General features: G+C 46.7%; 1 protein-coding gene across 1 annotated transcript in view; it reads left to right on the forward strand.

The window, feature by feature from the left end:
* LOC137380771 (ATP-binding cassette sub-family A member 13-like) overlaps positions 1–24,620 on the forward strand; it is a 330,301-nt gene that overhangs the window by 41,799 nt on the left and 263,882 nt on the right. Inside the window, exons 8-9 of the mRNA XM_068053109.1 lie at positions 13,354–13,475; positions 18,328–18,461. Of these exons, the coding sequence (XP_067909210.1) occupies positions 13,354–13,475; positions 18,328–18,461 (256 nt within the window). The remainder of the gene's footprint in view (positions 1–13,353; positions 13,476–18,327; positions 18,462–24,620) is intronic.

The raw sequence follows: 24,620 nt of genomic DNA on the forward strand, positions 1-24,620 counted from the left end.
TCAGAAGTTTTCCATATACAAATATGTACTTTTTTCAGTTTCTGCTCCTGACCACTTTATTGTAATTGCAAATTTTGTCCCTAGAAACAGCAAGGCAGGCATGTTAGGTAGAAGCCACAGTATGGAAGATGGGCTGGATGGGGAAGACAGGAGCATTAGTCATGCAAACAGATTATAGATACTTCACCAAACGTCACTATCATATTTGTGTGAATGTCTTCCTATAAACGTCTCTGGTTTTCCCACTGCAGTATTTTTCGTTCTTCATATATTTCTGCTTGACTTCCATTCTCTTTCCCTATCTCTCTGTTTTTTGTCAGGTGTGTCCTGTTCATAATACAATGACTCTTTAAAGTACTTTTAATGCCACATCGGGGTCAGAATTACGTTCGACATTTTCAGATATCACGACCTGGCTGCTGTGCATTTTCACTTTGTAATCCTCCAGCAAAACAAACAGTGAATTTCTGATAAGATGCACTGTAAACATTGTAAAATTAAGTAAAGTGTCAGCAGCCTTTTAGGGATCAGCAAATGTCTTCTGCACTTGTTCTGATGATCTAGTCACAGATGAAATAACATTTACTGTTTCTGCTACCTCCACCCAGACAGCTTGCTTGCTACCCTTCAGATAGGGATGCTGTTTCACTCCAAATAGGACCATCCCTCTTTTCAGCAGCTCCTATACCAGGACATCCAAAGCTGCATCCTGGAAGCATGTTTTGTTCGTTCTCCTTGTCTTGCCACAGCCATTTCTAATTCCTAGAGTTAGTATATTTTAAGGCAAGCTGCAGCCCTTTAAAATCTGCTGTTGCCAGATAAAGCATCCCTTTCCTTCATATGCTGCACATTTTAGTGTAAAATCAGCCCATATTGCTACAGGTGCATGCAGTGCTTGAAGAACAGCTCCCATTGCCACAACAATGGGACTGCCTTCCCAACCCTCATACAATTTTTACAGTACTAGTCACCAAATAACTTTATTTAATCTCTTGCCTTAACTCTGAACTTAATTTGGATCTACCATCAAACATTACAGTCTATATTTTTCTATCTTGATATGCTTCATTTCACAGATGACATTCGTATAAATATGATCATGATCTTTCCAAAGATCCATGTAGGTCCATTATGTAGTACTGCACTTTGTAATGCTGCCATATCACTGCCCTGTGACTCATGAAACATGGCAAGGAACAAATATTCGGTCCACACAAAGTACTTGTATTTTGTATGTTCACAAAGACTCATGGTCAGAGATCTTTTCTGTGACTAGCTGTGACAGTTTCTTCATTTCGCCGCCTATTCCATTATAGTAGCTCTTTATAGGGTTAAGTTGTGTAAAGTGTATCCACTGCCATTCATATTGAACACCTAGACTGGGACTACATGCTTCTTCAGATAGTTCCCTACCCTCTCTGGAACTAGTAGTTGCCTAGGTCCTATTTAGATTGAACTCAATTACTGTCCCTTCATTAAAAGCTACAGATGGCAGATGAATTGCAGCTCTACAAAGATATCCAAGGACATCATGGAATAGCTGGGTTAATGTGCAGTTACCTGATTACAATCATCAAGCCAGATCCTCTTTTAAGCAACAGAAACTAACAGAATTGAATGAGCAGCACCTGTTTTATATGGGTACTGAGCTTCAGTTGTGTTGTTCAGAACTGAAGTCACATTATGGTTCCATGACCTCATTTAAACAAGACTTTTCAGGATTTTTTCCTCTGGTCTTTCCTTTGTTCAGCTAAAATGTTCTTGGTACTCAGACTTCAAGATGTCTTTATATATTTTTGCAAAAGCAGGTATAATTATTCAACATTTACTAGTACCAATGTTCTGAGGTCTGTGTGGTTTGTTTGCATCCCATTTGTTTTCTGTGGTGTTACATTATTTTGAAGTTAAGTTCTAACATGTTAGTGTAATTTGTTAAAATTGCTGTTGCCATAATGAATTCCAACAAAGGTACAAACATCTTCACACTTTGTGTTTGGTTTATCCAGGCTAATTCTGCAATATGCTTCTTCTATGAGAAATGGTGCTCACAGGAAGTAAATTGTATGTGTGCAGCCCATAATTCTCCATTTATTGAATTTAACAGATAGATAATGACAGGCAGCTTCCTGAGATTTGGACCCAGAACATTTTGGGCACGAAATGGGCACCTGAGCCTCCAATCTGTTGGGCAGGAAACATATGTTCATTGCTAACAAGCAGTGTGCCACTCGCCACATTATTAAAGGCTAAAAAATTGGCATCCAGTGTTCATGACATCACTGGCTGGATCAGAAAAACCAGGTGTACATGTGTCCTATCAGGCGGTCCTTAAAGGAATTGTCTGTTAGGCCACAACCAATTAGACAAATGTTTAAGATATCCTTTCTTGAATGTAGAGCTGGGAAGAGCAGGAATGCAACCTCAACCCTGCCCAACACCACCTCCCAACCCTGATCACCCACCGTCACCTCTCGACCCAATCACCCACCGCTACCTCCCGACTCAATCACCCACCGTCACCTCTCGACCCAATCACCCACCGCTACCTCCTGAACTGATCACCCACCGCCACCTCCCGACTCAATCACCCACCATCAAATCCCGACACAATCACCCACTGTCACCTCCTGACCCAATCACCCACCGCTAGCTCCCAGCCAGATCACCCACCGCCACCTCCTGACCCGATCACCCACCGCCACCTCCCGACCCAATCACCCACCGTCACCTCCTGACCCAATCACTCACCGTCACCTCCCGACCCAATCACCCACCGTCACCTCCCAACCCACTGTCACCTCCCGACCCTGATCACCCACCGTCACCTCCCGACCCAATCACCCACCTCTACCTCCCGACCCAATCACCCACCGTCACCTCCCAACCCACTGTCACCTCCCGACCCTGATCACCCACCGTCACCTCCCGACCCAATCACCCACCTCTACCTCCCGACCCAATCACCCACCGTCACCTCCCAACCCACTGTCACCTCCCGACCCTGATCACCCACCGTCACCTCCCGACCCTGATCACCCACCGTCACCTCCTGACCTGATCACCCACTGCTACCTCCCGACTCAATCACCCACCGTCAAATCCCGACACAATCACCCACCGTCACCTCCTGACCCAATCACCCACCGCTAGCTCCCAGCCAGATCACCCACCGTCACCTACTGACCCGATTACCCACCGTCACCTCCCGACCCAATCACCCACCGTCACCTCCCGACCCCGATCAGCCACCGTCACCTCCCGACCCCGATCAGCCACCGTCACCTTCCGACCTCGATCACCCACCGTCACCTCCCGACTCCGATCACCCACCGTTAGCTCCCGACCCGATCACCCACCGCCACCTCCTGACCCCGATCACCCACCGTCACCTTCCGACCCGATCACCCACCGTCACCTTCCGACCCGATCACCCACCGTCACCTCGCGACCCGATCACCCACCGTCACCTCCCAACCCTGAACACCCACCACTAGCTCCCAACCAGATCAGCCACCGTCACCTCCCGACCCCAATCACCCACCGTCACCTCCCAACCCAATCACCCACCGCTACCTCCTGACCCGATCACCCACCGTCACCTCCCAACCCAATCACCCACCATCACCTCCCAACCCCGATCACCCACCGTCACCTCCCGACCCAATCACCTACCGCTACCTCCCTACCCGATCACCCACCGTCACCTCCCGACCCCGATCACCCACCGCCACCTCCTGACCCGATCACCCACCGTCACCTCCCGATCCCGATCACCCACCTCCCGACCCTGATCACCTATCGCCACCTCCCGACCCGATCACCCACCGCCACCTCCCTACCCGATCACCCACCGCTACCTCCTGACCCGATCACCCACCGTCACCTCCCAACCCAATCACCCACCGCTACCTCCTGACCCGATCACCCACCGTCACCTCCCGACCCCGATCACCCACCGCCACCTCCTGACCCAATCACCCACCGTCACCTCCCGACCCCGATCACCCACCTCCCGACCCTGATCACCCACCGCCACCTCCCGACCCCGATCAGCCACCGTCACCTCCCAACCCCGATCAGCCACCGTCACCTCCCGACCCCAATCACCCACCGGCACCTCCCGACCCAATCACCTACCGCTACCTCCCTACCCGATCACCCACCGCTACCTCCTGACCCGATCACCCACCGTCACCTCCCAACCCAATCACCCACCGCTACCTCCTGACCCGATCACCCACCGTCACCTCCCAACCCAATCACCCACCGCTACCTCCTGACCCGATCACCCACCGTCACCTCCCGACCCCGATCACCCACCGTCACCTCCCGACCCAATCACCCACCTCTACCTCCTGACCCGATCACCCACCGTCACCTCCCGACCCCGATCACCCACCGCCACCTCCTGACCCAATCACCCACCGTCACCTCCCGACCCCGATCACCCACCTCCCGACCCTGATCACCCACCGCCACCTCCCGACCCCGATCAGCCACCGTCACCTCCCAACCCCGATCAGCCACCGTCACCTTCCGACCCCGATCACCCACTGTCACCTCCCGACCGATCAGCCACCGCCACCTCCTGACCCAATCACCCACCGTCACCTCCCGACCCCGATCACCCACCTCCCGACCCTGATCACCCACCGCCACCTCCCGACCCCGATCAGCCACCGTCACCTCCCAACCCCGATCAGCCACCGTCACCTTCCGACCTCGATCACCCACCGTCACCTCCCGACTCCGATCACCCACCGTTAGCTCCCGACCCGATCACCCACCGCCACCTCCTGACCCCGATCACCCACCGTCACCTTCCGACCCGATCACCCACCGTCACCTTCCGACCCGATCACCCACCGTCACCTCGCGACCCGATCACCCACCGTCACCTCCCAACCCTGAACACCCACCACTAGCTCCCAACCAGATCAGCCACCGTCACCTCCCGACCCCAATCACCCACCGTCACCTCCCAACCCAATCACCCACCGTCACCTCCCAACCCAATCACCCACCGCTACCTCCTGACCCAATCACCCACCATCACCTCCCAACCCAATCACCCACCGTCACCTCCCAACCCAATCACCCACCGTCACCTCCCAACCCAATCACCCACCGCTACCTCCTGACCCAATCACCCACCATCACCTCCCAACCCAATCACCCACCGTCACCTCCCGACCCAATCACCTACCGCTACCTCCCTACCCGATCACCCACCGTCACCTCCCGACCCCGATCACCCACCGCCACCTCCTGACCCGATCACCCACCGTCACCTCCCGATCCCGATCACCCACCTCCCGACCCTGATCACCTATCGCCACCTCCCGACCCGATCACCCACCGTCACCTCCCGATCCCGATCACCCACCTCCCGACCCTGATCACCTATCGCCACCTCCCGACCCGATCACCCACCACCACCTCCCGACCTGATCACCCACCGTCACCTCCCAACCCCGATCACCCACCGTCACCTCCCGACCCAATCACCCACCTCTACCTCCTGACCCGATCACCCACCGTCACCTCCCGACCCCGATCACCCACCGTCACCTCCCAACCCACTGTCACCTCCCGACCTGATCACCCACCGTCACCTCCCAACCCACTGTCACCTCCCGACCCCGATCACCCACCGTCACCTCCCGACCCAATCACCCACCTCTACCTCCTGACCCGATCACCCACCGTCACCTCCCGACCCCGATCACCCACCGCCACCTCCCGACCCTGATCACCCACCGTCACCTCCCGACCCCGATCACCCACCTCCCGACCCTGATCACCCACCGCCACCTCCCGACCCCGATCAGCCACCGTCACCTCCCAACCCCGATCAGCCACCGTCACCTTCCGACCCCGATCACCCACCGTCACCTCCCGACCGATCAGCCACCGTCACCTCCCAACCCAATCACCCACCGTCACATCCCGACCCAATCACACACCGTCATCTCCCGACCCGATCACCCACCGTCATCTCCCGACCCGATCACCCACCGTTAGCTCCCGACCCGATCACCCACCGCCACCTCCTGACCCCGATCACCCACCGTCACCTCCCGGCCCAATCACCCACCGCCACCTCCTGACCCAATCACCCACCGCTACCTCCCGACCCGATTTCCCACCATTACCTCCTGACCCAATCCCCACTGCCACTTCCCGACCCCAATCACCCGCCACCTGGTACACTGCAGCATCCCAGGGCAGAGATGTGAGCATGAGAGCAGGGGGGAGTGTTGAAATGCCATTTCCAGTGAAGATCAACACAAGCTTGAAGAACAGCATCTCATTTACCGACTAGGCACACTACAGCCTGCCGGAATGAGCATTGAGTTCAATAATTTCAGAGCATGACCGGCCCCTCATTTTACTTTTATTTTTAGTTATTTTTATCGTTTTCCTTTTTATATATATTTTTTTGTGTTTATTTTATTTTATTTCATCTCAGTTTGTTCAGTTTGCTTACTCACTGTTTTTTTCATGTTTGTACTTGCGGCTGTTCAATTTTCAGTCCATTAACACCCTATCTGTACTAATGCTTTGTCTTTCAACACACCATTAACATATTGTTTGCGTTTTCTCCATGACCTTCTGGTCGGTTATTCTCTGTGACCTTGTCCTATTTACACTTTCTCCTTTGTTATCTCTTGCCCCACCCCCGCTTTACTTGCTTATAACCTTTTACATTTCTAATATTTGCCAGTTCTGAAGAAGGGTCACTGACCTGAAACGTTAACTCTGCTTCTCTCTCCACAGATGCTGCCAGACCTGCTGAGTATTTCCAGCATTTCTTGTTTTTAGTTCAGATATCATAATGTTTTCTAGAAGGGTAAAACAGAAACACTACAATAACCCCACACTAAAACTTCATGAGGGAATTTTCGAGACAGCATGTTGTAGGCCTTGCCACCAGAACAAAATAGCTGTCCTTTTTGAATTCAAGCTAGACTGATGAGATGAATACCTTCTCCAGCAGTTATAAGAATTCCACTTAAAATGCATTCAGCAGTATCAACGCAGTTGTTAGTGGCTATCGACCAACAGCCCTAAATGGACAACCTCATTCCAAGAGGTCACAAGTGTGTTTGGTGTGGGAAATGAAGAATGCTGGAGCAGTGGAAAATGCTTTTGCGAGGTTCAGCATAAGAAATGTTGTGCCAGAGAATAGATAACTTTGATGTGTAGCTGAGGGTGCTACATGTGACTTGAGTATACTTGAAGCTGATACTGATAATATGTTACATTCACCAGTATGAATATTGCTCATCTTGATAAACATTAAAATCCACCAAAAAAAGAGTTATTTTTCTGGTGTAGCTTTCTCTGATTTCAGTTGCAATGGATATAGAAAATAGATAAGCTGACTGCTAATTATTCAGTTGTTTCAGTAGTGTTAGAACACTAGCAGATAGGTGAAACTGGGAATTACAGGCCACATTCAGTTTGTTTTAAAATAAGACTACAACTGTTCATGATAGCTGCCGTTTAACAGCTAGAGTTTGACTTGATGACGGTTTGTTAATGGGAAATGAGGAATGGGCAGTAAGTCCAACCAACTACTCAATTGATATAATATGTCCACTGCAGTGGTGAGTCAGTGCTACTTGTTTTAGTGTGCATTGATCTGGCGTTGCTAAGGATCAAAGTATTGACAATAGCATGCACCTGAAATCCACAAACCAGCACAAACCAGCAGGGTTATCAGAAATGGTAACAAATCTGTACAGAAAATTGCCACCACTGCACATCCAAGAGAAACAATCAAGGGACATGTCTTTACCGAACACTGTGGTAGTGGTGGGGGCGGTTGGTGGGAAACAATCAGAATTAAAGAAAGAGAATTAAATTACAGGGACTGGCATAGGATCGAGGGATGGAAAAAAGCAAGTAAAAGAAGATATGAGAGCAAAACATAAGAGCAATCACAAAAGGGAAATACACCCTTATAATAACCAGCAACATACAAAGGAATGAGAATGGCATGATGTCAAAGGAGTAACACTATACACCACTGTAATCTTGTCCTGTCCACTGAGATTACAGCATGATAAACTGCTTTTGTGCATTGTTGCTGTGGTAGATCTAAATCCAAAAATGTTTACTGAAAATTGGTAGACATTTAAGAACACTAATGAGATATAAATTGTCTAAATGTAGGGATATATTTTATATTGGAACTATTTTGCAATGTCATTAACATATTGCTCTCTGTATAGGTTACATACTTGTCTTGTTTACTCTGTCAACCTATTTTAAGATAAGAACAAAATAAAATGTACAAATAGATCTGTCTGACATATGGGGAGAACAGAATATATTGTTTGTTCCTTCCAAGCTGCAAAGGGTTTTAAATATATGTTTTCATCTGACATTTTTTCACTAACTAAAATTTCTGATGTTCAAAAAAGGCACTTGCCAAAAAAAATTTAAATTAAAAAAGGCACATTTCACAATAACATGATTGAATGTATACATTGAACTGTATTTTGTGTCTTCAATGCCTTCATTAAAATTTTGTCTAAATATTCAGCCTTTCCCAAAAGCCTGTTGATATTTTTGTCCAGAGCAGTGATATTGTGAGCTAAATTTGGATTGTGCAATCTAAGTACAGTTTCAGTTGGTGGTCTAGCTAAAAAGTAAGTTTTAAATCCAAAACTCTGCTGACCATATCCTAACTTGTGCCAAGTTTCTTCACCTATTACGCCTGTGCTCACTGATCTACATTGGCTCCTGGTCTGGCAACACCTCAATTTTAAAATGCTCGTCCTTATCTCTGTAATATCCTCCAGACCTACAACTCATTGAGACACTTGCACTCCTCTAATTCTAGCCTCTTGTGCATCCCCGATTTTAATCACTCCACCATTGGTCACCATGTCTACCGTGGCCTAGGCCCTAAGAATTACCTCCCTAAAACTCTCTGCCTCTCTCTGTCTCCTTTAAGATGCTTATTTATACCTACCTCTTAGACAAAACTTTTGGTCACCTTTCCTAATGGCCTGAATAGTGCATTAATAATAATGATGAAGCTGTCAGTGCTCATCCTTATTATGGAGTAAATCCGATAACAACTGCTGGAGTATGCACATGCACACATTAGCATGGAAATTCAGAGTTGTAGTCCGAGTTGTCCAGCACCTTCACAGGCTGCACTATAGCAGAACAACCTCACTGATAGGCTCAGCATTGAAATACAAGTAACAAAGTGAAATTGGGATTCTTATACACGTTACCCACTAAACACATCAGAAAAAAGTTAAGGCTGGTGCATTTAGGAATAAGTGAAATTTTAGTGATGTGATAAGTGATAATTAACGCCAAACAACCTCTCTGGCCCTGAAAATTTAATTTTACAAGTGTGCAGTTTCCTTTCCTCAAAGATTCATTTGTGTTGAGGATTTAATTTTTTTTTTTAATTTTTCTGCCTGTCTCTTTTAGCTCTCTCTCTTAATCCCAACTTTCTCTCCAAATCTTTGTTTCTTTACATGATTTAAATCTAATGTATACTTCCTGCTTTGTACTTCCAAGTTTAGACTCTGCGGGCAAGATTTTAACTTACTCAAAACTGATCTACTTTCAGAGTTAAAATTGGGCACAGCAGGTCTCTGTGAGGATTCTTCAGTTTGATTGGTTGAAGAGCCACACTGTTTCTTGCCTTCTCACAGATGCCAAAGATGCCCTGAAAGGGCACTGCGCTGCATCAAGTGATAGATTAGAGCAAGTCTCTGCTCAAATTTCTGCAAGAACCTTATGGGCAACTGTCACTATAATGAACACAGAGTACCATTCCTTCAGCACTGATGACAAAATCTGAGCCAGTATCCCTTTATCTGTCTCAGAGACAAATTTTATCAGGGAACACTTTTGTGAAGCACCTTGAAATGTATTGCTATGTTAAAAGTGCTGTATAAATGTACGCTGTTGTTGTTGTAAATTAAGTGTTACAACCAGGTGAGAAAGAGGTTGAGGGTTTCCCTCTCAGCCTTTTCCTGGTTTGGTCATAACAGGCCCCATCTGTCAAGAACGAGGCACATTAATTTTGTCATGAACATTGATTTTCAACAAGAAAGGACTTGTTAACCAGATCAGCTGTGGCTAGAAAAGACATTTGCATATTAACAGACAGTGTTTGAAAGGACAAAGCAGCCATTCTTTGATACATTCAACCCACAATGGATTTTTGATCGCCAGACATTGAAGGTGGGGGAATTCACATTCTATGTTGACTGCTAAAATGGCTGAATACACAAACAGGCATGGTCAAACCAGATAGTCACATGACTAATCTACTGAGCAACTTGAGTTTTTAAAATATGTACAAATAGTTTGGGCAGATTGTCTGTTTACTCCTGGACTGAGAAGATCTCTTTCCTGTCTGCTCCCATCTCTTGCTCACAAGCCTCTGAATCCACTGAAGACACATGAACTCCAAGAGAAAAAAGTCTCCTCCAGCGAACAAGCTTTAAGAAGAATACTGGGCCCCAAGAAAAAGCAAGCTCTACCTACATTCAAGGACTCTACAGTGAGCTTGAAGACCCATAACAACAACTCTTCAGATATTGCCTCAAATGTTTCCACTTTATTTTTCTTCTGCTCTTTTCTGTCTCTATTTGCATGTGTGTATCGCATATGCATGCTAGCGTGGGCACATCGTGTATCCTTAGTCGCTAACCGAATTAGTGTTTAAGTTTATTTAATACATTTCAGCTTTTCTTTAAAACTGAGAAAGGCTGTTTGTGCTGGTTTCTTTGCCTTATAATTGGAAAGTGGTGAACAAGGATTCACCAAGGGGGAGCTAAAAAAAACACGATGTGTTTAAAATTAAACCCTGTTACAGTAAGACCCGGTGAAGGATGAAAGGGAATCCTAGACCTCTTTCTCACCAGGTTGTAACACAGGGTTTAATTTTTTAAAACACCGTATTTTAGCTTCCCTCTTAGTGTATCTTTGCTCACTGCTCTCTAATTGTAAGGGCAAAAAAATCAACCGGACAGGTTTTCTCAGATTTATACAAGAAAGGTGTAAGTTTATTAACCTTAAAACTCGAATTCAATTAAAACTACTAGAAAAACACGATGTGACCACACTAGCATGCATGTGCGATAAACACACACGCAAATAGAGACAGAGGAGAAGAAAAAAAGGGAAAGGTTTGAAGTAATAGTTGGAGTTCAGTTACTGGTTTTGAGTTGGATGTAAAGTCTTTGATTGAAGTTAAATCTTGCAGTTCTTGTTGGGGCCCAGTGCATATTTTCAAACTTGTTTCCATGGTCTTTCATCTTGAGGCTTGAGTTACTTCCGTGGATCCCTGGAACTTTGTGTGAAAGAGAGAGACAGAGAGAGCCTTCCTTCTCTTTTGTCTTCAAATTGCAGTCTGTTCCCTTCTGTGTGGCACAATTCAAACAACCCCAGGTTGCCCAATGGCTTAGTCATGTGGCTAGCTCCTTATTTGGAACAGTCTCTCCTGTGAGGTTTGTGGATTCCCCCCAGCTTACTAAACATTCTCAGTGGGGGAGCGGAATGCTGGCTCTTACACATTCAATGTCTCTTGATCATCTCTATTGACAAATCCATCTGGCTAATTGAATCGGGGAGACACTCCCATTGTCTTCTTCAGGCAACTGTCTTTTCGGATGCAAATGGGCAGCCATGTTTTCAACCACTGTTGTGGTCTTTTTTTATACAAGTTCTTTCAAGTCCAGTAACTGTTCAAAACTAATGCTTCCTATGATGAAATTAATATGTCTCATTTTGGCAGGTGTGGTTTCCGTCACATAAGTTATTTTTGCGGGCTCAGGAAGAGCACTTCTGCTTCCAATAGATTTGACTGAAGAGGTGGCCATGGTGGATGCCCCACTCAGTGAGCAATTAAAATGTTATTAATAGTCGCTTGGGAGTATAGAACTTGAGTATTGCTGAAAAAAGAGACATGCTGTTGAAGCTTTTCATCTTGCACTCATCAGGACTGATGCAAGAATGCCAAATTTGAAAGGGAGCAACAAATTTACACCGCATGAAAAAAGGGGTGCTGATTGTTTGGCAGGTTGACTCTGATTGGTCGAGGCCATGGAGAATGCACCAGGGAACTATGTTCAGCCTGGACATGTTCCTTTTGCTTGCAGAGGACAAATCCCTGCATGTGAATATATGTAGCTTCTGGCAAGGGTAAGTGAGCCACATTTTGAGTCCAATGTATAATCGTAAATTGGTTATTAGTGTAATTCTTGGCACACTTGGGATTGTTCAGCAAGTGTTGTCTAATCATGGAATCACATATAATGTTAAACATTGCGTTCTGAGTTTTGCAATTACGGGCTGGTTGAGTATGGTCAGTACTCTGCCTACTGTGAACAGCTGAAAAGACGTGCAGTCTGATACATCCGCCAGTTGTTGGGATGTATAACCTACGTACCTGACATTGCACTGGCACTGAAATGCATACTGTGCAGTAGCAACACGAGTGGTATTTTCCACTAACAGGTTGCTGCCGTCAAGCCAAAAATATGTACTGACCATACTCAACCAGCCCTTACTTGCAAAACTCAGAACATAATTTTTAACGTTATATGTGATTCCGCGATTGGACAAAATTTGCTGAACAATCGCGAATGTGCTAAGAATTATACTAACAACCAATTTAAGATTATCAGTTGGGCTAGCAATGTGGCTCACTTACACTTGCTAGAAACTACATATATTCACACACAGGGACCAGTCCTCTGCAGGCAAAAGGAACATGTCCAGGCTTTGTGCCTTTTTTGAAGTAAACAAAAGTGTGGGGGCAATAGTTCCCTGGTGCATTCTCCATGGCAACATCTTGACCAATCAAAGTCAACTTGCCAACAAATCAGCACCCCTTTTCTCATGCAGTATAAATTTGTTGCTCCCTTTGAAATTTAGCATTCTTGCGTCTGGCCTGATAAGTGCTTGACGAAAAGCTTCAACAGCATGTCTCTTTTTTCAGCAATACTAAAATGTTGTTGGGGTCTTAATGATGTACTAAGGAGATTTCTGCCTGAGTCAGGTGTGTCCTGATCACCCAAAAGACAAGCTTAGTTAAAGCGGCGGTGGGTGGGAATGGAGTAGAACAAGGTGGTAAGTTTTCAGATGCGAGTTTAACTGATCTGTTGCTCCCAGGCAGGGTGGGTTAAAATTGCTCTCAGCAATTTCAGAACGAACACTCAATTTTCTTTATATCAACTACAGTGCTACCCTTTGTGCAGAAAATGTGTTTACAGTTTAGTTAATTTCAAAAGGAAGGATTATTTTTTATGTAAATGCTAACAAATAAACGAAACGTTCTGTGTATGTGAATTTCTGTTTCCTCAGATTATTGGAATCATTGAAAGATCTGTCTAATTCCACCAATGAGAGTTTATATTTGGTTTTAGACACCAGCTTTAATCTGACTATCAGTGCATTGAACATCTTGCACAATGTGAGCACTCGAGGTATGTATTAGTTTCCAATTTTACACTCAAGGTTTATAGGCAATAATTTATCATATCACTCAAAAGTGCTTTTTTTCTAGATTCTTTTTACTTTGGGCTGGATTTTAAAAGCCAGTCACCAATATCGGCAGCGAGCTCAAAAATGGCAGCCTGCTCTTGCCGGCCATACGTCAAAGAGCTGTCATAATCCCCCGCACGGCAGCTCATTTAAATAGCCTGGACAACCACGCTCCACTCCCCCCCCCCCCACCAATCACTTGGAGAGGGCGCACTGTCCATCCCCAGCAAAGGCGTCAGTTGCCTGTGTGCAGGTACTGGCATCATTTTTAAAGGGTAGCCAGCCCTGCCGGCACAGATAATATTATAGAAGTAACCTACCAAAATTAAATAATTAAATTTATAATGCTCCTTTCCCAACCCCCCCATAACAATTACATTAACTATTTGCCCTTTCCCCCCAAAACACTTACCTTTTAGATCTGATTTTTCCCTGACAAACTGCACAAAGTTTAAGGTTCAATCCTTCCTGCCATCCCCCACACCCATTACATGTATTTGACTCTGTTTCTCCCCACAACCCCCGCACTGACAAACCTACTTCCACCCCCCTCCCTACCAGTGTGGCGTCTCATTCCCCAGATGGGGATCTGAAAGTGCGGGAATGCCAGCTGCCACACCAAAGATCGTGGCACTCAAGATCATAGCTAAGTTTATTTAAATGTATTCATTTTAGACTGCGTTTGCTGACAATGCAACCACCAGGTGGCGCGGTACTAGCACATACACAAATGCAGCCTCTTCCACTGGAACTTCACTGTCTGCGACGTTCAGGCAGCTGCCAGGAATAAAGATGGCGCTGTTCAATTTATCACAGAAAACAACTTCAACCCAAAAATCCCCTCAAAGGTTGCCATCACCAGCTCCATCCCACTCCCAACAGTCCCCAGCTCCCTCCTGCCATTGCTTTATTTGTATCATTTCTTGGATGTCTCCTGCTCAACTGTTTTTTTTTGACAAAGACGGAAGATCTCTGGTATGATACTGCCAATGAAATTTAGAATGTAAAGCAACTTTCTATGGGACGGTAAAGTCAACATTTACACTGCAAAGTTTATGGAGGAAATAACTCTGTGAATTTTTGCCCCACCCACCCCACCCCCACCTCCATTCCACAATCACACATTCTATAGCTACAGCCTTGCCGTTTCCCCCCTCCCTCAGCCGCTTGCACCAGACTTCGCCACTGCTCCCTGCACTTCCCCTCCCCTCGGCCGATTATTCCCCACTCTTCGCTTCCCGCACCCACCCACCCGGCCACCCCGCTCACCGGCCGCTTGCTCCCTGCTTCCCCTCCCCCTCCAGATGCTAGCTCTAGGCCACGCCACTTCCCTCCTCTCGGCCACTTGATCTCCGTTTGATCATTCTCCGTGCACCAGAAGCAAGGCAGGTTGTGAGGGGTGACGAGGTGATGAAGGAGCGAGTGGCTGAGAGGAGGGAAGCAGAGCAGCCTAGAACTAGCAGCTGGAGGGGCGGGGGGGAGCGGGGAGCGAGCGGACGGAGAGCGGGGTGGAGGGAAGCGGGGAGCAGGGAACAATCGGCCGAGGGGAGTAGGGGGGGCAGTGGTGAGTGAGCGGCTGAGGGGGTGAAGTGGCGGGGGGGAGGAGGGGGGAGGGGGAGAAAGCGTCGAGGCCTGGAGCGAGTGGCCGAGGGGGGAGAGCAGCCAGTGGGGCGGGTGAGAGTAGCTGAGTGGGGGGAAGCGGGCGAGGGGGGCGAGTAGCTGGTGATGTTTTCCCACACCTGTGCCAATTATTCCTGGCAAGACGTAGGCTGCACATACGCAGCATCTCACTGAGCGCAGGAGACCGTTTGAGCGTGTGCGCAGCTTGGAGTGCTCTGATGACGTCGGCAGGCCGCTGCGTTGTCAGGAGTCACTTTGTTCATTTTATTGATTTGAATATATTAATTGTGGTCCCATCAACCAGCGGCAGGGGGGGCCACCATGGAGCCTCGCCACTGCTGGGAGGATTATTTCGGACCCTCCCGGCGTTGAGGTCCATGGCGGGCCTCATCAACCCCCCTCCCCCATATCCCCTGGTACGGAATCCGAAACCTGGGGGAGAACAAAATCCAGTCCTTTGTCTTTCTTATTCTCATTTCCCCATTTTGGATCTCTGTGAATGCTGACAGCCCCAGTAATTGTTAATTTATGTGTGTGAGTGTTAGCTGGTACAGTAGACAGCCTTGGGGGCATCAGACCAAAGTTTGACCATGTCCTCACTTGTCCAACCAGCAAGAGTATGACCACCTCCTTTTCATTCAATGGCATTACCATCAACAAATTCCCACCGGCATTGTTGACCAGAAACTTAACTGGACCAGCACATAAATACCGTAGGTACAAGAACAGGTCAGAAGCTGGATATTATGCAGTCAGTAACTCACCTCCTGACTCTCCATAGCTTTTCCACCATCTACAGACCATAAATCAGGGATGTGATGGAATACTCTCCACTTGACTGAATGAATAGAGCTTCAACCACACTCAAGAAACTCAACACCACTCAGGACAAAGCAGCTGCTTGATCAGCACCCATCCACCACCTTGTATATTCACTGTCTGCACTGCTGGCAGATTATGGCTACAATGTGTACCATCCAAAAGATACGTTTCAGCTACTCACCAGGATTTCTTTGGCAGCACCTCCCAAACCCACAATCTCTGCTTCCGAGAAGGAAAAAAGCAGCAGGTGCATGGAAGCACCATCACCTTTAAGTTCCCCTCCAAGTCACACACTATCCTGACTTGGAAATATATTGGTGTTCCTCCGTCATTGCTGAGTCAAAATCCTGCAACTCCCTCCCTAATAGCACTATGGGTGTACCTTCACCACATTGACTCTAACAGTTCAAACAGTTCAAGGAGGCGGTTCACCACTGTCTTCTTAAGGGCAATTAGGTGTGGGCAATAAATTCTGGCCTTGCCAGTGATGCTCAGATCCCATGAATGAATGAAAAAAAATCTTGAAGATGTACTTTCCTGCAGAGTCATTAGGTAGAAATCAGAAGCAGGAACCCTGACTGATTTTACCCCCTTCAACTTATCCTAGTAATGCAGACATGTGATGTTCTGCTCCTTAATCCCAATTGAGATTAACTAACTCAATGCAGATGAGGGATTGAACCTTGGACCTTCCTGTTTTCTATGGTTAACTTCCATATTGCAGTACACCTGTCCATTTAGAAATTGGGGACACTCCATTCAATCTCCTATTGATGTCATATGTAAAAACCATTCTATTCGCTCAGCAATAAATTGTTTAAAGTCACATGATGGCATTTGAGCCAATCACATTCAAGACTATAGTCGAAGGGCACCAAATCTGCGAAGTGCATTATTGGATTGTTACATTCTTTCCAATAGTGCAAACTTCACATCAGTGAGGTCTTGTCCCAAACTGTCTGCCCCTATTGAAAATTCTAATCTATACTGAAAAACCTTTGAAAAAGATTGTTTTATAATTTTTATTCTAAAAAACTGCACTTTATAAACACAGTGTAAAGCAACAGGTGACAGCAGTGAGTGAAGGGTTGTAAGTATGACAGGTGGGTGGTTAAAATGTTTCACCAGCTAGGACAGATTTGCTGTTTCCGATACCATTTCTTATGTAGGGGGGAGGAATGAGAAGGTAGCCCAATTGTGGGAATGCAGTGCACAGGAGGAAGGTCAAGGGAGATCTTCAAGGTTCAGGTGTGAAGATGGGCAGGAACAAAGTGCTCAATGGCAGCATCACACTAATTGGAAAATATGTAAATTTGTGACAGAGCAGGTGATGTGGACACAATTAACATAAAAAGGTCATAAATATTGTTGGCAAAGGCTTTTGAGTGGAAAATTAACAGGACATAACAATGTTAATTATATACTAATAGATCTAGTGTGGTGTTGCCCGCCATGATTCAGTCGTTAATAACAGGATTATTATGTAGAATAATATTACTAGGGACACTGGGTTATCAATGTTGGGGGTGGTCCTGAGATCTTGGGTTCGGGTCTCAAGGCCTGACAATATTTTCAGATAGGCTCCAGGGTCTTGAAACACCTAGAAGGAGTCCTAGGTTTGCAGGAACACTGGATAGAGATTATAGAAACAGTGGGGGCAAGGCTGGTATCTGAGAACTCTGGGAGAGGGATGATAGGTTTTAGGGGTATTGGAGCAGGCATTCTCCAGGTCTGGGAGCATTGACTCCTACATGGTGGTGGTGTGGAACTCACTACCTGAAGGGGTGGTAGAGGCAGAAATCCTCATTGCATTTATAAAACACTTGGATATGCACTTGAGGTGCCATAACCTAGAAGGCTACAGAGTAAGAGCTGGAAGGTGGGATTGAACTGGAAAGCTCTTTTTCAGCCAGCACAGACTGGGCAAATGGCTTCCTTCTGTGCCATAAGTCTTTCTATGTTTCTAAGCTGGTGAGTTTGCCAACCTATAGTCTTTAATAAACAAAAAAATTCATAAGCAAACAGAGTTATATCATATTACAAGAATCATTAGGAATAAAATTCAACCTTGGCAGGGCCACTGACTGTATGTACCTGTGTATCCTGTGATACAGCCCACCCTATTTTCCTTTTCATTTTTTTCAAGGTCTCCTAGAGAGACACAGCTGTCACATTAATGGGAGAGTCCTATGAAAATGTTACAGGGCTAATGTCACCAGATGAGGGCACAATCAACATGGAATGTGGAAAACCCCATAGACACTTCTAACATAGGACTTTTGAAAGGAAAATTGACCGAATAGACAAATATAAATTGTACCTAGATATATAACTAACTATTTTAATTAATAGGTATGGAACAGAAACTGACACTACAGGATGTTCTGTTGGATCGTGAAGCGAGTGAGTCAACATTAAAACTCTCATTTAATATGGATCCTGTGATGACCAAACAGCTGCTGAAAGCATCTATTCCTTTATTCAAGGTAATGTCTGATGAACATCATTGTCTTCTAGAATTTTTTTTGTGTTTATGTATTTTATTCTTGACTAAATTTGAACTCAGAGGTGAGAGCATGCTAATTCAATGGGACACACATTTTCCACAAAGACATTTGGGAGGTGGGGGTCAGATCCAGAGGGGGGAGGAGATCTATTATCCCAAGATGAGTTCCAATCCTGCGGCAAGCTTGAATCCCAGGGTATGGAGGAGATCAGTTCCTAATCCTGGGGGCTGCTCCAATCATTGATCCAAGTCTTTGGCTCCACTAGCATGGAAGATCAGCTTATGTGGCTGGGAGGAAACATTTCTGCACCTTTGGGCCCACAAGCACTGCTGTAAAGCCATTTACCTTTCCACAAAGCAGTTCTCATCTTCCTTTATCTGCCAGTTTCCCGAGGCCTAGAGAACCCAGCCAGCCAGGGCTAAACCTTTAAGATAAGTTAAATGTGAGACACACAGCCTCATTATAACATTTAATTGTTAACATACCTCCTGGGAGTGGGATGGTCGCCATCCTCCAATCTCGTCTCACCTGCATTAAACCGTATGTGAGGCAGGTTTGAGATTTACACTTCATTCGACCATAACGCACTTATTTTTCAGAGTTAAAATTACACCCAGTTCTCCAGCTGGGGCCTAACTAGTAATTTGCATAGCTTTAGCATAATTTCTTTGCTTTTGTACTCTATGACCCCAATATTTCCCAGGAGACAGGGAGGGAGCTGGGGGGGTGCTGAGGGTGGGGGTGAGGGGGTGCGTAGGGTTGGTGGGGGCAGGTGGGCCGCCTGTACAGTGGACAGGAAACCAGAAGACAGGTTTCTCTCATGTCCCTCAGGGGGAAAGTTTGTAAGACTATGGGGAAAGGACAGAAGAGTGGAACTAATTGGGTAGCTCTTTCAAAGAGCCAGCAGATATATGATTGGCAAAATGGCCTCCTCCTGTGCTGTTTTGTTCTATGATGTTCTTGTATGGTAATCCACAGTTTCATATTTGATCTGAAATTTAAAAATGAGGAGAAACAAACTTAACTGAACTCACTTTGATTAGGAAAAAGACATGATTTAATTATGTAGATGCCAACATGTTTATCGTGGGTTTTTGCTGACCTTCCAGTTATGTTATGGCAGTTGTCAGGCAACTCGCGAGGAATGTATTTTATAGTTGTTATGACAGGGCATGTTTGATATAGTATATATACATGTTTCAGTAACACAGTAAAATCTCTGATACACCCTGAGTACTACAATACACACTGTGGACTGGATTTTATAAACTCCCTGCTGATCTCAGTGGCGAGCTTCAAAACGTATCAGAGCCGCCGCGATATTCAGCATGGCGGCTGATTTAAATGTTTCCAGCCTCTCTCCCACCTCACCCCCAATAATCATACAATTAATTCCTTGCCCTCCCCCCCACCCCCGCCAAAATACTTACCTTGTGCTGCTGACCTTCCCTCCACAAAGTTCAGCAACTTTAAACTTTACCCCTTCTCATCACGCCCAAACCAATTAAATCAATCTGACCCCACTCCCCAACCCCAGCACTGAAAAACCTGTCTGCTCCCCCCCTCCCCACCAATGTCCCACCTCAGATCCCCGGACGGGTATCTGAAGGCACGAGAGTGCCAGCCAATAGCATCAATATCGCTGCGGAATGGACGGTGTGAGCAGGTAAGTAATTTATTCTGTCATTAACAGTATTTTGCATATTTAAATTTGCCTTCTGTTGCCGAGCGGCAGGGTAGGGGGGAGGGGGGGTTGTTGCCACGAGGCCTTGCCGCCACCGACAATATGGGGCCGGGCCCTCCCAGTGTCGAGGCCTGTGGAAGGCCTCTCCCGGAGGCATTTTCCCACACCCCCCTTCACCACAACCCCGCGTCAGAGGGGTTGTAAAATCCACTCCTGTGTATTTAATCTGTGCACACTGCTGGAAATGAAGTCCAAGAAAAATGTTAGTTGTAGGCAGAAACATTCAGAACAAACACTGGGTGTGATCAGGAAGTGGCATAATGTTTTATTTTATTTGGCTTTGTATACATATTGATTCATTAAATGTTTGCTAATGCAAAATAAATTGATGAAGCAATGCTTTCTTTTGTACTAGTGAAGACAATGAATGGAGAATGGAATTGCTCTTCACTATCCAGCGCTTTCAGTATCAGGGCAGATCAGATACAGAGTAAAGCTCAAATAAAATACTGCAAATGCTGGAAATCTGAAATAAAAACAGAAAGTGCTGGAAATACTCAGCAGGTCTGGCAGCATCTGTGGAGAGAGAAGCAGAGTTAATGTTTCAGGTCTGTGACCTTTCAACAGAACTGGCAAAGGTTAGAAATGTAATAGGTTTTAAGCAAGTAAAGCAGGGATGGGGGAAAGAGAACAAAAGGGAAGGTTTGTGATTGGACAGAAGGCAGAAGAGATTAACTGAGAAGGGGCTCATGGGGCAAAGGCAAAGAGAGTGCTAATGGTGTGGCGAAAGGCAAAACATTAGTGCAGAGAGAGTGTTAATGACAGAATAATGAACAACCCTAGCCAAAAGCAGAAGCATGACAAACCCAGTTTAAGGCAGGCATGCGGTAAAAAAATGATAAAACAAAATAAAATAAATAATGATAATAAGGAGCTAGTCATGCTCTGAAATTATTGAAAGCAATGTTCAGTCCGGAAGGCTGTAGGATGCCTAATCAGAAAATGAGCTGCTGTTCCTCGAGCTAACATTGATGTTCACTGGAACATTGCAGCAGGACAAGGACAGACATGATTGTTGAAATGGCAAGAGACCAGAAACCTGGGGTCATGCTTGCAGACTGAGCGGAAGTGTTCCACAAAGTGGTATGAAACTGGACGGACCACCCGGCATCGACTTAGGCACCGGAAATGACAACAGCAAAACCAGCCCTGTCGACTCTGCAAAGTCCTCCTGACTAACATCTGGGGGCTTGTGCCAAAGTTGGGAGAGCTGTCCCATAGACTAGGCAAGCAACAGCCTGACATAGTCATACTCACAGAATCATACCTGACAGACAATGTCCCAGACACTGCAATCATTATCCCTGGGTATGTCTTGTCCCACCGGCTGGACAGACCCACCAGAGGTGGTGGGACAGTGGTCTACAGTAGGGAGGGAGTTGCCCTGGGAGTCCTCAACATTGACTGCGGACCCCATGAAGTCTCATGGCATCAGGTCAAACATGGGCAAGGTAACCTCCTACTGATTCCCACCTACCGCCCTCCCTCAGCTGATGAATCAGTACTCCTCCATGTTGAACCCCACTTGGAGGAAGCACTGAGGGTGGAAAGGGCACAAAATGTACTCTGGGTGGGGGACATCACCATGTCCATCACCAAGAGTGGCTCGGTAGCACCACTACTGACCGAGCTGGCTGAGTACTAAAGGACATAGCTGCTAGACTGGGTCTGCGGCAGGTGGTGGGGGAACCAACACGAGGGAAAAACATACTTGACCTTGTCCTCACCAATCTGCCTGCCGCAGATGCTTCTTTCCATGACTGTATTGATAGGAGTGACCACCGCACAGTCCTTGTGGAGACGAAGTCCCGCCTTCACATTGAGGATACCGTCCATCGTGTTGTGTGGCACTATCACCGTGCTAAATGGGATAGATTTCGAACAGATCTAGCGATGCAAAACTGGGCATCCAGTTGAGGCGCTGTGGGCCATCAGCAGCAGCAGAATTGTACTCATCCACAATCTGTAACCTCATGGCCTGGCATATCCCCCACTCTACCATTACCATCAAGCCAGGAGACCAACCCTGGTTCAATGAAGAGTGCAGGAGGGCATGCCAGGAGCAGCACCAGGCATACCTCAAAATGAGGTGTCAACCTGGTGAAGCTACTACCCAGGACTACTTGCATGCCAAACTGCATAAGCAGCATGCAATAGACAGATCTAAGCGATCCCAAAACTATCGGATTAGATCTAAGCTCTGCAGTCCTGCCACATCCAGTCGTGAATGGTGGTAGACAATTAAACAACTATCTGGAGGAGGTGGCTCCACAAATATCCCCATCCTCAATGATGGGGGAGCCCAGCACATCAGTGCGAAAGATAAGGCAGAAGCATTTGCAACAATCTTCAGCCAAAAGTGCTGAGTTGATGATCCATCTCGGCTTCCTCCTGAAGACCCCAGCATCACAGATGCCAGACTTCAGCTAATTCGATTCACTCCACGTGATATCAAGAAACGACTGAAGGCACTGGATACTGCAAAGGCTATGGGTCCTGACAATATTCCGGCAATAGTACTGAAGACCTGTGCTCCAGAACTTGCTGCACCACCAGCCAAGCTGTTCCAGTATAGCTACAACACTGGCATCTACCCGGCAATGTGGAAAATTGCCCAGGTATGTCCTGTACACAAAAAGCAGGACAAGTCCAACCCGGCCAATTACTGCCCCATCAGTCTACTCTCAATCATCAGTAAAGTGATGGAAGGTGTCATCAACAGTGCCATCAAGCAGCACTTGCTTAGCAATAACCTGCTCAGTGATGCTCAGTTTGGGTTCCGCCCGGGCCACTCAACTCCTGACCTCATTACAGCCTTGGTTCAAACATGGACAAAAGAGCTGAACTCAAGAGGTGAGGTGACAGTGACTGCCCTTGACATCAAGGCAGCATTTGACTGAGTATGGCATCAAGGAGCCATAGCAAAACTGGAGTCAATGGGAATCAGGGGGAAAACTCTCCGCTGGTTGGAGTCATACCTAGTGCAAAGGAAGATGGCTCTGGCTGTTGGAGGTCAAACACTTGAGCTCCAGGACATCACTGCAGGAGTTCCTCAGGGTAGTGTCCTAGGCCCAACCAACTTCAGCTGCTTCATCAATGACCTTCCTTCTATCATAAGGTCAGAAGTGGGGATGTTCGCTGATGATTGCACAATGTTCAGCACCATTTGCGACTCCTCAAATACTGAAGCAGTCCGTATAGAAATGCAGCAAGACCTGGCGAATATCCCGGCTTGGGCTGATAAGTGGCAAGTAACATTTGCCCACACAAGTGCCAGGCAATGACCATCTCCAACAAGAGAGAATCTAATCATCTCCCCTTGACATTCAATGGCATTACCATCGCTGAATCCCCTACTATCAACACCCTGAGGGTTACCATTGACCAGAAACTGAACTGGAGTAGCCATATAAATACCATGGCTACAAGAGCAGGTCAGAGGCTAGGAATCCTGCGGCAAGTAACTCACCTCCTGACTCCCCAAAGCCTGTCCACCATCTACAAGGCACAAGTCAGGAGTGTGATGGAATACTCTCCACTTGCCTGGATGGGTGCAGCTCCAACAAGACTCAAGAAGCTCGACACCATCTAGAACAAGCAGCCCACTTGATTGGCACACCATGCACAAACATTCATTCCCTCCACCACCGACGCACAGTGGCAGCAGTGTGTACCATCTACAAGATGCACTGCAGCAACGCACCAAGGCTCCTTAGACAGCACCTTCCAAACCTGCGACCTCTACCACCTTGAAGGACAAGAGCAGCAAATGCATGGGAACATCACCACCTGCAAGTTCCCGTCCAAGTCACACACCATCCTGATTTGGAACTATATCGCCGTTCCTTCACTGTTGCTGGGTCAAAATCCAGGAACTCCCTTCCTAACAGCGCTGTGGATGTACCTACCTCACATGGACTGTAACTGTTCAAGAAGGCGGCTCACCACCACCTTATCAAGGGCATTTAGGGATGGGCAATAAATGCTGGCCTAGCCAGTGATGCAGTCACCCATCTGCGTTTGGTCTCCCCAATGTCGAGGCGACTGCATTATGAGCAGTGAATACAGTATACAAAATTTTTATTTATTCATTCATTGGATGTGGGCATCACTGGCTATGCCAGCATTTATTGCCCATCCCTAATTGCCCTTGAGAAGGTCATGGTGAGCCACCTTCTTGAACTGCTGCAGTCCATGTGTGACAGTTACACCCACAGTGCTATTAGGAAGGGAGTTACAGGATTTTGACCCAGTGACATTAAAGAAATGACAATATATTTCCAAGTCAGGATGGTGTGTGGCTTGGACTGGAAATTTGCAGGTGATGCTGTTCCCATGCATCTGCTATGAAAGAATACCATGCATTGAAAGAAGTACAAGTAAATTGCTGCTTC

The sequence above is a fragment of the Heterodontus francisci genome, chromosome 2, assembly GCF_036365525.1.
Source record: "Heterodontus francisci isolate sHetFra1 chromosome 2, sHetFra1.hap1, whole genome shotgun sequence".
In the NCBI taxonomy this organism is placed as follows: domain Eukaryota; kingdom Metazoa; phylum Chordata; class Chondrichthyes; order Heterodontiformes; family Heterodontidae; genus Heterodontus; species Heterodontus francisci.